The sequence below is a fragment of the Amphiprion ocellaris genome, chromosome 9 (assembly GCF_022539595.1).
Source record: "Amphiprion ocellaris isolate individual 3 ecotype Okinawa chromosome 9, ASM2253959v1, whole genome shotgun sequence".
Classification (NCBI taxonomy): Eukaryota; Metazoa; Chordata; class Actinopteri; family Pomacentridae; genus Amphiprion; species Amphiprion ocellaris.
The window spans coordinates 2,135,149-2,150,688 of NC_072774.1; the positions used below are offsets into that span (position 1 = coordinate 2,135,149).

The 15,540-nt window shown below is 36.1% G+C and overlaps 1 protein-coding gene across 4 annotated transcripts in view; it reads right to left on the reverse strand.

Annotated features, from left to right (window-relative positions):
- Positions 1-15,540, reverse strand: part of rasip1 (Ras interacting protein 1) — a 29,225-nt gene that overhangs the window by 9,613 nt on the left and 4,072 nt on the right. Inside the window, exons 1-7 of one of the 4 annotated variants that reach the window (XM_023295007.3) lie at positions 15,506-15,530; positions 12,240-12,352; positions 10,989-11,199; positions 7,872-7,993; positions 3,546-3,997; positions 2,191-2,445; positions 488-729 (exon numbers count right to left, since the gene is read on the reverse strand). In XM_023295007.3, the coding sequence (XP_023150775.1) occupies positions 488-729; positions 2,191-2,445; positions 3,546-3,997; positions 7,872-7,993 (1,071 nt within the window). In that variant the 5' untranslated portion in view covers positions 10,989-11,199; positions 12,240-12,352; positions 15,506-15,530. Of the gene's footprint in view, positions 1-487; positions 730-2,190; positions 2,446-3,545; positions 3,998-7,871; positions 7,994-10,988; positions 11,200-11,979; positions 11,995-12,239; positions 12,353-14,064; positions 14,501-15,505; positions 15,531-15,540 lie in introns of those variants that run through there. The other 3 variants (XM_023295005.3, XM_035941384.2, XM_055013575.1) reach the window with 3 other exon arrangements.

Consider the following 15,540-nt stretch of genomic DNA (forward strand, 5'->3'; position numbering starts at 1 on the left):
GACAGTTTAAACCAAGGATGTCAAACTCATTTTAGTTCAGCGGCCGGACCAGTAAAATCATAACATAATAACTCATAAATAGCAACAACTTCATATTTTTCCTTTTGTTTTAGTGCAACAAGTTCTCAAAACTATCTTTTTACAAAACATTATGAACAACCTGAAATTTCGAAAGAAAAATAAATTCAATAGAGGATTTAACTTTATGATCAAAACGACAAAAGTCAGACAAAAGAACAACAAAAACAAGACAAATTATCACATCAATATTTCTCATTTTTTGGGGCCAACAGCAGCTCATTTAAAGCTACAGACATCGGAACAGGACTTAGTTAAATAATGAAGGAGAAATCAACCGTCTTTGTGGTGTCTGGAGATGAAAACTGAAAGATTAATCCTCGGGACTCATGAGAGCATTTATCAGAAAACGGACCAACATGTCAACTTTATCAGACGTTTTTTAGAAGATAATGTTCGTCACGGCTACCTCTCCTGGCTGCGGGTTGATCATGCTAACGATGTTCTTCCTGTCGTGCGTTGCCGTGCTGCCGTTGTTGGGCCGGTTGCCATGGCCGCGGGGCTCGTTGGCGACGTGGTTGCCCTGGCGACGGCGCAGACTCAGGTTCATGTCGCTGATGCTCCTCCTGAGCTCCGTGTTCCTGCCCCGATGTCCTCGCTCCGTTTCCTCCGGTCCGCCTGATGACATCCGGCTCCGCCTCCAGCGCACACCTGTCACCCAGACGACCAATCAGAATCATCCTCTGACACATTATTAATTGCACAGTTCATTATATTTTTGTTTTTTTATATGCATGCTCTGCTGTCATGTCTTATTTCTGTATATTCTGTATGTTTAATATGCTGCTGGTTTCTTGAATTTCCTACAGTCGTCCTCAAAATTATTCATACCCCATGGAAAATAACATTCTTCATTTGTAAAAGCTATTATGTTGGTACTTCCTGTGTGTCTTTTGTCTGCTTGTTGCTATGCACAAATCCACATATGAGTTGGCTAAATTTAATTGTTTAATAATAGATATGGCCAAATGATAGGCAATTTCCAAGCAGTATGATTTCCCTGTGGTAACTGTCCAGAGCATATTCAACAAGCACAAGAGGTTCAACACTGATGAAAACCTCAGTGGGCGTGCCAGGAAGCGTAAGCTGTGCCCAAAACTTGCCAGGAAAATCTGCCGAGATGTCAACAACAACTTCTGGACCACAACCAAGGCCCTAATAGAAACGCTTGACCAAGCAGGGACGAAGGTGTCATGGTCCACCATCGAGGAGGTCTCCATGGACGTAGGCCTTGGAAGACACCACTGCTCATGAAGAAACATGTGTAGGCTCGTCTGGTCTTCGCTAGAGGTCATCTGAAGTACCAGAGGTTGACCAGCTTTAGGTCAACCATCTTGTGGTCTAATGGGACAAAATTGGAGTTATTTGGCCACATGGATGTTTAATATGTCTGGAGGACTTTTCTAGAAGCATACAAGCTGAAGAACATTGTTCCCACAATCAAGCATGGTGGTGGAAACATAATGCTATGGGGATGCCTCTCTTCCAGTGGCACAGGGAACCTTGACAAGGTCCAAGGAATCATGATAAAAGAGGATTACATCAGAATTCTTGCTGAAAGTGTGAAGGAATCCGCTGAGAAACTCCAACTCAGCCACAACTGGACATACAGCAGGACTATGGTCCGAAACACACCGCCAAGGTAGTGAAGAAATGGTTCAAGGACAATGATGTCAACCTTGTGGAATGGCCAAGTCAGAGTCTTGACCTGCATTCTCATCGAGAACCTTTGGAGAGACGTGAAGACCAGAGTGACGGCGAGGAAACCGACCACCCTGGCCCAGTGTGAGGCTTTCACCAAGGAAGAGTGGGCCGACATCCCACAGGAGACATGCAGGAAGCTTGTGGACAAGAATCGTCTTAGAAAACAAAGGAAATGCTATCGACTATTAAAGAAAGACATTGGACTAGGGTATGAATAAAAAAATACCCCTGAGTTTCTTGAATTGTGTGTTGTTGTCATTCTTCCACTTGTTGGTCACATAGAACTCCATAAACAAACTTGACAAAATTCTGTAATTTCATCACAAAAATGAACAAGGGTATGAATAGTTTTGTGGACAAGTGTACCTACCTAACGACATCACACCTGTGTGATGACATCACACATACCTTGGTAGTTCTCCCCCTCCCTCTCCTGCTCCTTCTCCCTCTCCTCCCTCTCATAGTCGTCCTTCCTCTGGATCTCGAAGCGCCGCTCGAAGCCGTCCTTGGGCCTCCACATGTCCACCAGCAGCAGAGGACATTCCCAGGCGGCGACGCTCCTCCGGCACTCCGTCTCCCACCTGACGGCGCCATCTGGCTGCTGGACGGGCTTTCCGATGACGTCGCACAGCAGGAAGTCCTCGGGGCTGTGCTTCTGCAGAACTACGAGGTAATGGAGCAGGAGGAGGGTGAGTAGGTTCCCACAACGCTGCTGTTTGTGTTTCTATTAACCCTCTGACCCCAAAACCCTCCGGCTGCTCGGAAACACATGTTGTGTTTTAAAGAGATCACCGACATGACGTCATTTATCAGGAAAACATAACTGGAGTTCCAGCTTTCCAACGGCCCATGAACGTGTCATCTGAGACGTACGATACCTTCAGAGAAATTTACTAAATCTAAGCTGAAAATCACAATATTTCAACTAAATCACTTTATTCTGCATGTCTAATTAAGGAAATTACCAAATACTAACAATGTGCTATGACCAAATTTTGGAAAATAACTAACTCTCTTACTGGTCACCTAGTGTCTTATTTTTGATGTTTTCTGTCTCATTTGTGTCATTTTGTGTCTATATTTCTTGTTTTGTGTTTTTTGGATCATTTTGTGTCAAATATATGTTGTTTTTTTATCATATTTTTGTTGTTTTCTGTCCCTTTTGAACAGTTTTGTCTCTTACTGGTTATTTTGTGTATATTTTTTCTAGTTTTGTGTTGTTTTCTGTTTTATTTTGGTCACTTGTGTCACATTTTTATTGTTTTGCTTTGTTTTCTGAATAATACTGATCATTTTCAGTCTTATTTTTGATGTTTTCTCCCATTTGTGTCAAAGTTTTGTTGTTTTGTGTTTTTTGGGACAGTTTTGTCTCTTACTGGCCATTTTCTGTAGTTCTCAGTTGTTTTCTGTTTTATTTTGGTCATTTTGTGTTTGATTTTGGTTGTTTTCTGTCCCTTTTGGACAGTTTGTTGATTAGTAATCATTTCATGTCAAAATGTTTTTGCTTTGTGTTGTTTTTTTTGGTCTCATTTTGGGACAGTTTTGACCCTTTGTGGTTGTTGTGTTTCTGCATACCACAGATTTTTAACCATTTCTACAGCCTCAAACGACTAGATTCTCTGTCAACCAGATCGTGGTCATCCTGGGAGCTGGATCTGCTTTTAGCCTCTTGGATGAAGGTGAAGCTTCTCCCAGAACCTAAAGGAGAACTTCACTCTTCCCTGATTGGTTGAAACATCTGGGTGATGGAGGCCGTTGGTTACCTGCGTCGTCCGTCTCGTCGCGCTCCCTCTCGGTGTAGCGGGTGATGACCTGGGCGATGAGCTGCCGGGCCGTGGAGTGGGCGTTGGCCAGCAGGGAGCGGTAGTTGGCGCCGCTGGAGAGGGCATCGCCGTAGATCTTGATCAGCCCCGGGGCAGTAGAGGAGGCCGGGGGCAGGTAGTGGTGGGAGGACGGGGCGGCGGAGTGGGCCCACACCTCCCTCTCACGCTCGCCCACCGCCCGGTCCCGGTCACTGTTGGAGCGCCCCCGCAGGAAGAGGTGGGAAAGGCGCTTGGTGCGGGACTGAGGGCCGGCGGGCCGCGGCCGCAGGAAGGCCGGGGACGGAGACGGGGACGGGGCGGGGGACGCCAGCGAGGGGGTGGAGGTAGAGAGGCAGGAGGATGGAGCAGAGGGGGCGTCGTGGAGGGAGGCGGCGTCCGAGCTGGTGGTCGACCTGGAAACAGAACAGGAAGTGAGACGGAGCCGACAGGAAGCAGCAGTCAGCTGTGAGTTATGACGGACAAACAAGCAGGACCAAAATAAAACTAGAGAGGAAGTCAGTGACACTGGAAGTCAGATAAGATCCTCTGAAAGGCACGTTATCTTTTAAAAAACACCAAAATCATAGCTGGTTTCCACACAGAGGCCGAGAAGACAGTTTGTCAACAGCTGTCATTTTCATTTTTGATGTTTTCTGTCTCATTTGTGTCATTTTCTGTCTACATTTCTACTTTTGTGTTTTATTTTAATCATTTTGTGTCAAATTTATGTTGTTTGTGTTGGCTTCTGTTTTATTTTGGTCATTTTGCGTCACATTTTGGTTGTTTTGTGTCCCTTTTGGACAGTTTTGTCTTTTTTTGGTCATTTAGTGTCTATATTTCTTGTTTTATGTTTTATTTTGGTCATTTTGTGTCTCATTTTGATTGTTTTGTGTTTGTTTGAGATAGTTTTGTCTCTTACTGGTCATCTAGTGTCTTATTCTTGATGTTTCCTGTCTCATTTTTGTCATTTTTGTGTCTATATTTCTAGTTTTGCATTGTTTTTTTGTTTTATTTTGATCATTTTGTGTAAATTTTTTGTTGTTTTGTGATGGTTTTTAGTAATTTTTTATTGTTTTATGTTTTTTGGGACAGCTTTGTCTCTTACTGGTCATTTTGTGTCACATTTGTCTTGTTTTGTGTTGGTTTATTGTCTCATTTTAGTTATTTTGTGTTTGTTTTGGACAGTTTTGTCTCTTGCTGGTCATTTTGTGTGTATATTTCTAGTTTTGCATTGGTTTCTGTTTCATTCTAGTATTTTGGCTCTCATTTTGGTTATTTTCTGTCCCTTTTGGACAGTTTTGTCTCTTTTTGGTCATTTTGTGTCTCATTCTTCTTGTTTTGGGTTGGTTTTCTGTCTCATTTGTGTCATTTTGACTCTATACTTCTTGTTTTGTGTTGTTTTCTGTTTTCTGTTGGTCATTTTGCATTTCATTTTAGTTATTTTCTGTCCCTTCTGGATAGGTCCGTTGGTAATACTGGTAATTTTGTCTCTAATTTTTGTTGTTTTCCGTCTTGTTTGTGTCTATATTTCTAGTTTTGTGTTGGTTTCTGTTTTATTTCGGTATCACCTCTCATTTTGGTTGTTTTCTGTCCTTTTTGGACAGTTTTGTCTCTTTTTGGTCATTTTGTGTCACATTGTTCTTGTTTTATGTTGGTTTTCTGTCTCAATATTGTTGCTTTATGTTTATTGGGGACAGCTTTGTCTCCAGCTGCTCATCTAGTTTCTTATTTTTGACATTTCCTGTCTCACTTGTGTTACTTTGTGTTTATATTTGTTGTTTTGTGCTTTATTGCTTTTTTTTTGTCTCCTTCTGGTCATTTTCTGTCTAATTTTTCTGGTTTTGTGTTGTTTTCTGTTATATTTTGGTCACTTCGTTTCTCATTTTGCAGTCAGCTGTGAGTTATGATGGACAAACAACAAGCAGGACCAAAATAAAACAGGGAGAGAGGAAGTCAGTGATGCTGGAAGTCAGATAAGATCACAAACCCTGTGAAAGGCACGTTATCTTCTTCTAAAAAACACCAAAATCACAACATTAATCAGCCACAAACTGTAAAAAACGACAAAGAAATCATCAGATGTTCCCACAGTCCCTGAACTAATCACATGTGAGGTGTGGTTCCATCTGAGAAATTAACCAAATCTCATTTAGTGTCACATTTTTCTTGTTTTGTGCCTGTTTTCTCACATTATATTTCTCTTTTTTTATTGTGTGTCTCGTTTTTCTCATTTTCTGTTCTGACACAGATGTTTCTCCATGCTGGATGGATCTCCAACAACTTGCTCCTCTGTTCACTGTTTCTGAGCCATGCTGACTTTATTTATTCATCCTGGAGCATATTTCTACTGATGATGAGCAGAGTAGAGAGGAAAAGTCTGGAAACATGGAGACAGAAAAACATCTACAGGATGAGGAGACAACATTTATACAGCAGAATAAAGAGATTTTGATGAAATACAACAATTTTAAGTTCATATTTGGTTCATTTTCCTGATGGAACTAACAGATAACACATGATGCCTTCAATGATCAGCTGAAAGATGAATAGCTGCAGATTTTTCTTCTGTTTTACAGTTTGTAGCTGATATATAGGCTGACTTTGGTGATTTAAAAAAAACAAACATGTTTTTCTTTAAAAATAAAGTAAATATCTAAAATATGTGGAGCCTCTAATAAATACAGATATTTTTCTTTTTTTTCTTTAGCATTTGAAGTGTCAGCTACACAGAAGACGTTGCTGAAGGAAAATGTTCAACACGCTGCCTCCTGGTTTCTTCAACTTTTGCTAAATTTTTAAATTAATACTCAAAGAAATTCAAGTTTGTCTTACTTTTTTTCCTGATTTCTGTCATTCTAACCATCTCATGCTGAAGTTTTTGCATGTTGATTTTAGGTTTCTTCATTTTTTGCAAATATTTTTAGCATTAAATAATCCAAGAAATTCAGAACTGTAGTTTTTTTGTCTGATTTCTGGGTCATGTTCCACAGAAGACTTTTCACAGTTCTCTCTCCTTCATGTTTGTGTTTTTGTTCACATTAAAAATCAGCCACAGTGAGGAAAAATGAGATAGAAATAGAAAAGGAGTTCATGTAGAAGCTGGTCTAATACTTAAATACAGTAAAAATAGTATAGTTTTATTGTCAAACACTGTAAAAGCCTGAATCACTAAAAAGGAATGATTAAATTATTAATTACATTTTAAAAAGCAGTTAAATTGACCATTTTTACACACACACACACGTTTCTGATTATTTTTTTTCAAATAATATTTTACTTATTTAATACAATAAAACTGTGTAAATCTATAGTCACACATTGTAAAAGGGCAGTTACATTTTTGTAAAAAATACAGATTTTTGATGACATGTTAATGATTATTCTTTCAGAGATTATCCAAGGTATTATCTGTATTCTTTTAAAGTAAAATATTTACCATTTTACAGTGTTTAATATGCATATTTTTCTCAAATAACAATATGTTTTCTAGATATTTTCATTGTGGACATTATTTATTAATTAATTATTTTTTTTAGATAATTTTTTTGTCTGATTTTTGTAATTTAACCAAACACTTAAATTTACCTTTTTTCAGTATTTAATATACATGATTATTCTTTCAGAGAGCCGTATTTTTTCATATTTAAAATCAGTAAAAAAAAATTGTGTAATTTTACTGTCCAAAATCCAACTAATCAACATTTGTAAAAATACATATTTTTAATATGGACATTATTTTATTTAGCTAAATAATATCGTATTTTTTATATTTTTGTCTATGATTTTACCAAATATTACTTGTAATTTTTCAATATTTAATACTCATTTTTTCTTTCAAATTACAAAATTTATTGCTTTAGTTTATAAATTTATTTTTCTGTGATTTTACTAAATATTATTTGTATTTTTTAAATATTTAATACACATTTTTTTCTTTCACATTACAAAATGTATTGCTTTATTTTTACATATTTATTTTTCTGTGATTTTACTAGATGTGAGAAATTTAACAAAACCGGGAAAATCTGTAAAGTAACACTTAAAAAAATGGTAAAAATATTATTTCAAGTCACAATGTAAACAATTAATTAACATTAGTAAAAAAATGTACTTGTGTACCTAATTTTATTGTCACATATTGTAAAAAAAAATCCAAACTAATGTGCTTTTGTTTACATTATATTGAAATCTGAGCCACAGGGAGGGAAAAATGAGGCAGAAAAGGAGTTCATATAGAAGCTGGAATACTTTCAGATATAAACGGGATTAAAGTGACTCGGGACTGACTTGACAGAGATGGCACTCGGCCAGCGACCACCCAGTTTGGCGAAGTGTTTCCGGGGCGAGTTGATCCACAAACCCACCGGGAAGTGAAGCTTTCTGAAGCGAGGACTTCCAGACCCCTCCATCTGGACAGAAAACACAGATTACTGAGAGAGAAACTCCAGATATATATTCCTCCGCATCACAGCGAAGGATGTGTGTCAGCGATGAACAATAAAACAATGGAGTGGAGTCAGCGAGGAGGAGATCAACAGAATAACTTCAGCAGGTTGTCAACAAGCTGAAGGCAGCAGGAGGAGGCCGACCGCCCCCACAAACAGCTCCAACAGGAAGCAGTTAGCGGGACTCGGGTCCAGCTGTCGCGGTGAAACGGGGAAAAACCCACTCAAAGGTCACCGCCTGTCCGCTGTGGAAATTACCACCACAGTTTGGCTTTCAGTTACCTCCACTCACAATCTGAGGCTGACAGGGAATCACTGTGGAAAACTACCGACAGCAGGTCGCCTCTAAACAGAGCCGCAGAAAACCTGGTTTTAATGAGATCCTGCACTGAATAAATAAATCTCAGAAAAATAAATAAAAATAAATTTAAAAAAACTCCTGAAAACCTGGTTTTACTGAGCTCCAAGACTGGATAAATAAATCTCAGAAAAATAAATAAAAATTAAAAAAAAAAAATCCTGAAAACCTGGTTTTACTGAGCTCCAAGACTGGATAAATAAATCTCAGAAAAATAAATATATATATATATTTTTAAAAATTCCTGAAAACCCGGTTTTACTGAGCTCCAAGACTGGATAAATAAATCTCAGAAAAATAAATAAATTTTTTTTTTTTTGAAAACTCCTGAAAACTCGATTTTACTGAGCTCCAAGACTGGATAAATAAATCTCAGAAAAATAAATAAACATTTTTAAAAAACCAACTGAAAACCTGGTTTTACTGAGCTCCAAGACTGGATAAATAAATCTCAGAAAAATAAATAAACATTTTTAAAAAACCAACTGAAAACCTGGTTTTACTGAGCTCCAAGACTGGATAAATAAATCTCAGAAAAATAAATAAACATTTTTAAAAAACCAACTGAAAACCTGGTTTTACTGAGCTCCTAGACTGGATAAATAAATCTCATAAAAAATAAATAAAAATAAATAAAAACACAACTGAAACCCTGGCTTTAATGAGCTCCTAGACTGGATTAATCAATCTTATAAAAATACACAAAAAATAAAAAATAAATCTGGTTTTAATGTGCCACTAGACTGGATAAATCCATCTCATAAAAATAAATAAAAACAACTGAAAACCTGGTTTTAACAAGCTCCACTACTGGATAAATCTCAGAAAAATAAATAAAAATAAATAGAAACACAACTGAAAACCTGTTTTTAATGAGCTCCTACATTGTAGAAATAAACCTCATATAATGAAAAGAAATTTAAAAAACTCCTGAAAATCAGTTTTTTATGAGCGCCGACAGTGTAGAAATAAATCTCAGAAAAATAAATAAAAATAAATTTTGAAAAAAATGAAAATCTGGTCAAGGTTTTAATGAGCTACTGCACTGCATAAATAAATCTGATTTTAAAAAAAGAGAGAGAGAAAAACAAAAACCTGGTTTTATTGAGCTCCTACACTGGATAAATAAATCTGATAAAAACAAATAAAAATAAGAAAAATAAATTAAATCTAGTGAAGATTTTATTGAGCTCCTACACAGAATAAATAAATCTCACCAAAATAAATAAATAAATAAATCTGGCAAAGGTTTGGTATAAATAAATCTCATAAAATAAATAAACAAACAAACAAACAAACAAATAAATAAACAAATAAATAAACTAACTAAAAATCAGGTGAAGATTTTAATGAGCTTCGACACTGTAGAAATAAATCTCAGAAAAAATCAATAAAATTGAAAAAAATTGAAAATCTGGTGAAGGTTTTTAATGACTGATTACCCCTGAAAATCTGGTTTTAATGAGCTCCTACACTGTATAAATAAATCTCATTAAAAAATTAACATTATTCAGTATCTCTATTTTTTTTTTCAGTTAAACTGACCATTTTCAGATTTTTAATATATATAATTTTTCTTTAAAAAGGCAATATTTTGGTTTATTTAATATTTATTAATATTTATTTATTCATTTATTTAATTTTTTAAATTAAAAATATTTACGATTTTACAGTGTTCAATATGCATATTTTTTTCAAATAATATTTTTTGCTTACTTAAGTACTGCAAAAACAGTTTAGTTTTATTGTCACACACAGTAAAAGACTGAATTACTATTTGTAAAACTATATATTTTTATTGTAGATATTTATTAATTCATTTTTTTATATATTTTTTCTGTGATTTTTGTAATTTAACCCAACACTTAAATTTACTTTCTTTAAAATCAGTTAAAAAAAAAAAAAAAAAAAGTGTAATTTTATCGTCATACACTGTAAAAAACAAAAACAAACACACCTAAATAGCATTTGTAAAAATACACATTTTTAATGTGGACATAATTTAGTTAATATGGTATTTCTTATATTTTTGTCTGTGATTTTATTAGATGTCATTTTTAATGTTTCATTACTTATTATACATATTTTTTCTTTCAAATTACAGTATTTATTTCTTATTTAAATATAGGAAAATGTAGAATTTTATGGTCAAACATAGCAAATGAATGAATAAATATTTTTGTTTAAATCACATATTTCTGATGTGAACATTATTATTTATGGTTTTTTCATGGTTAGCAAATAAATCAATTTTTTTTTAATTCTGTGATTTTATTAGATGTCAGTAACTTAACAAAATGAGGAAAATCTGTAAAATATATATTTAAAAAAAATATTTTTTCAAGTCACAATGAAAACAATGAATTAACATTAGTAAAAATGTTTTTTTTTTTTTTTTAAGTTTCTGCCTTTTATTTCCCCCTCCTTTTTTGTAGTGCTTAACATGTAAATCATGATTTTTTTTCCATGATTTTTCTACCAATTATCCGTCATTCAGTCTTTTTTTCTTTCTGTTTTCTCTCCGGGAGCTCTGTAGTGTTTTACATACTCCAAACATGGTAGAAGAACACTAAAGTTTTCCTTTTTTCAGTAAAAACTCACCCACAGTTGCTTCTGATCCCTTGGCAGCGTTTCCTGATTCTTCTTCTCCTCCTGAATTCAGACACTTTAAATGATGAGCGTTTTCTTCTCCTCACAGTTAAAATCCATTTCTTAAGGCCTCAGATCCTGAACCGGCAGCATCTTTAACTCCAACTTTCCTTGGGTTTTCTCTGGTTTTTCTGTCCGACTGGACCACATCTGCTCTCTGGGTCTATAGATAGAGAAACGGGCTCATTGTTCTGGGTGACAGAATTTCCTTCCTCTGCTCTGGACAACACCTATATCCTGACTGGGAGAGAGAGACCGAACACTGGAAAGTGAGGGAAGGGTAAATTTATTCACTCATACGGCTGTTTGAGACCTTGTTGGGTAATATTATGGACTTTTAACCAACACCAGGACCATCTTACACTGGTCCTCAGATCACAACACTGACTTCCTGTTTGTCAAAGGATAGAGTTCACAATCTTACTCCTGGTCTACAAAGCACTGAATGGACTGGAACCAAAATAGACTGATTATCCAAACAAAAAGTTCAGTCAGTCCAATCTTTATGGTCCATAGCAACCTGAGGCCTTTTTTTCTGATTAGTCTCACTGATCAGTGGTTTTCTTAGAGCTACAGCTGTTTAGTCCCAATCCTTTGAGTTGCCTTCATGTGGAAATGTTCTTACTTTCACTATTAAACAGTCGTAAGTTCTACTGTTGGTTTCCTACGATCATCTAAGAAGATGATGGTTCTCCACTGTCTTTCAGGTTCTAATGATGTGTTGGACGGTTCTTAACCAGATTTTAGTCGTTTCATCTCGTTAGTTGTTTTCTTTGCTTGATGCAGGCCAATAATTTGACCCTTCTGAGACAGATTAACATCCTTTCCATGACCACAGGATATGTCTTCCAACATTTAAGAAATGAGAAGCTCCTCCCTGCATCAGCTTGGGTTAAATAAGTTGTTTCATCACTGCAGTAACTATCCAGTGGAAGGCTCTTACCTGTTTGTTCAGTTAAATCCAGGTGGTGGCTTTTTTTGGACAGGCAGTGTATTCTATCACTAATCAGTCTGGATTTTAGTCTGTTTAGGTAAAACTAGAATCTAAAGTCACTGTTTCATCCTATTAAAGATGGTGTCTGTTTACATCAGTGTTATGATTTCTAAAGAGAATGACTCGGAGTGAAGTTTAGCTGGAAAGAGGATGAAGGAAACGAAGCCGTCGAGGCAGGAAGCTGGAAGGAGACACCTGTGGCCTCTGACCTGGACGTCGGCAGGAGGAAGGAGGACGGAGACGTCACAGATTCACGGAATCCATCCTCCATAGTCCTCAGACGGATCGGCGAGACGGACACCATTCCATCAACTCCACGATCCTGCAGATGAGAACACATTATTTTTATAAAAAAGTCAAGAAATTGGCAATGTAAGAGCAGCAGAGGGGGAGAGAGTGCAGGAAACATCAATAAAAATAATGAAAAAACATACATAAGTACTGATTCTTTCTTGTGTGGATATTCAGATTTTGCACAGCTTCCTCAGGATGTTGAGAATAAGGAGATTTCAGCTATACAAGTGCATTTTATTTTGAAAAGCTAGCATACATCAGCAGGGATTTTTCATGCAGTTTCTTTACAGATTTTGTTAAGAACGTACGACGAATCTCTATCAGACGTCAGAGCACAATATTCCTGATCGGGCTACACGTTTTGATGTCTAATTTTACGTTTTTTCTAAAATATTGGAGGTCAGTAGTCTGTAGTGTCGCATATTAAGGATTAAACCCTACAAAACCTATATGAAATATTAGTTTTTCTTACTCAAATACATTTTAGGGCTGAGACCTGACAGTATTATTAATTATATAGGAAGAAACTAACTAATCTACTAATATAGCTAAATCTCTACGTTAGGGGCGTCCAACATGCGGCCCATGGGCCAGAAGCGGTCCTCCAAAGGGTCCAATCCAGTCCTCAAAGTGTAAAAATTCCAGAGAAGACATTAACTGCAGAGTGTAAATTAGTAAAACTATAAATTTAAAATCATTTCTAGACCATGACAAGTTGTTTGGATCATAAAGTAAAATACTAAATTGTTCATTGTTGTTTTGTCATTTTGTGTTCCGCTATATTCGTTTTTTGTCGTTTTTTTGTCATTTTATGTCTAATTTTTGTAATATTTTGTCTTGTGTAGTGTCTTTTTTCGTTTTGTGTCTCATGTTTGTCGTTTTGTCTTGTTTTTGTCGTTCTGTGTCTCGTTTTTGTCAGTTTGTGTCATTTTTGTTGTTTTGTGTCTCGTTTTTGTAATATTTTGGGGTTTTTTTTCTTTTTAGGTCTCGTTTTTGTAATATTTTGTCTTGTTTTGTTGTGTATTGTCTTTGTTTTGTGTGTCCTGTTTGTCGTTTTGTCTTGTTTTTGTTGTTTTGTCTCTTTTGTCTTTTTTGTCATTTTGTCTTGTTTTTGTCGTTTTGTGTCTTGTTTTTGTAGTATTTGTCTTGTTTTTGTTACTTTGTGTATCGTTTTTGTCATTTTGTGTCTCATTTTTGTACTATTTGTCTCGTGTTTTTGTTGTAAAGTTATGATTCTACAAAAAAAAATTTAAACACGAAAACCAAAGAAATTTAAAATTTTACTGGATCCATCTTGAACTAAATATATGTGGATGTTTAGTGTTTCTTGCTTTATTAAAATGTTAATATTGGACAGTTTTTTACGCTGAACCTTTTAATGACTCAAACACAGACTCAGAGTTTAAAGTTTTACCTGAAACTGAGTCACTTCTTTAACCGACCAGCTGAGTTCAATTACATGAGTCACTTTAAAGGAGAATATTTATACAATCACCTGTTTTCGATTTTTAATTAATTCACATCACCTTGTAGAAAGATGGTTTGACTTTGACATTAAAGATTCTGTTTTTGTTAATTATTTTCATTAAAAAGCCAAATCATACTGAAGGAGAAACCTTCTAGTCGTGCTTCTTTGTTTCGGCGTTGGTGTCGAAGCGTATTTGCCCTTTTAGTCGAGTGGAAGTCATCAAACTCATGACTCAAGTTGGATTTGATCCCTCAGACCGCAAGTAAATTCACCTGTCATGCTGAAACCGCTGAACTCTCGAGTTTCCAGAATAAAGTCCTTTGATGACACATTTCCTTTAAACCCGGTTGGCAGAGACTTTCTGGATGTGACTGTCATCGTGTCATTGGTTCCCTCGACTCCCTTTCCTGCTGCTTTCTCCTTCTTCCTTTGGTTTGTGCTGGTTTTTCTCATGTTTCCACATGTTCCTCTTCACCTGACACACCTGAGATCCGTCTACTGATCGACCAGCTGCACTAATTAAACCAAAAACCATCTGAATACTTTCGTCTACCTCCCTCTGTTTACTGTTTCTGGCTCATTCCAGAACTGGAGGACATTTGGGCTTCAAAATGTTTGACAAATAAACCTTCTCTAGCTGTTACTGCTGACCAAGAGGACAAACTGACCGATGAAAACAGTCCAAAGAATGAGTCTGATCCTGATAATATGAGGTAGAGTGAGACATTCAATCAAGGCTGACAATGTGATGAAAAGATGGAAAATAGAAGAGAGGACATAGCTTTGCTCTACACATTCTTTAGGAAAACTGTTTGATGAAGTAAACAATAAAATCGACACAAAATGACAGAAAACAGGATAGAAAATAACAGTAACTAGACACAAAATGGCAAAAATGAGACAACACAAATTCTCTAATTACGCATGAATAAAGTGAACTGTCATCTTTTTAAATTTTTAGAATTCAGTCTTATTTCGTGTCTCATTGTTGTCGTTTTAGTCTTTTGTGTCTCGTTTTTGTCATTTTCTGTCTTGTTTTTGTCAATTTGTGTTTCGTTTCTGTTATTTTCTGTCTGGTTTTTGCCATTTTGTGTCTCGTCTCTGACGTTTTGTGTCTCGTTTTTGTCATTTTGTGTCTTGGTTTTGTCGTTTCCATCATCAACAGTGTTCCTAAAGAATGTGTAGAGCAAAGCTATGTCCTCTCTTCTATTTTTCATATATTCATCACATTGTCAGCCTTGATTGAATGTCTCCCTCTACCTCATATTATCAGGATCAGACTCATTCTTTGGACTGTTTTCCATCAGTCAGTTTGTCCTCTTGGTCAGCAGTAACAGCAGCTAAATATCTAGCTTCTACTGCTGAGAAAAAGATCACATTAGCATGGATTAGCAACCCTGTTACTGTGATTAGAGTAGGGTTAGCAAACAACACAGAAAACATGGAATAAAAATGGTACCATTGATGTGGAAGCTGAGACAATCAAGTCTTTGATAGCTTACTACCTATTATTGATCAATATCGAGCCGAAACTGTGAAAGAGAAGGTTTATTTTTTAAACATTTTGGAGGCCGAATGACCCATATCTCATTAATTAAACCTCTGACCTTCATCTGTGACCTGCTGTTTATTCGTCGTTTCTGGTGACATTTGGTCTCACTCTGGCCGCAAAATAACAGCAACAATAATTTAGACGACAGAAAACACTCTTACCATCTTAACAATATCAATAAAACTGCTTTTAAACC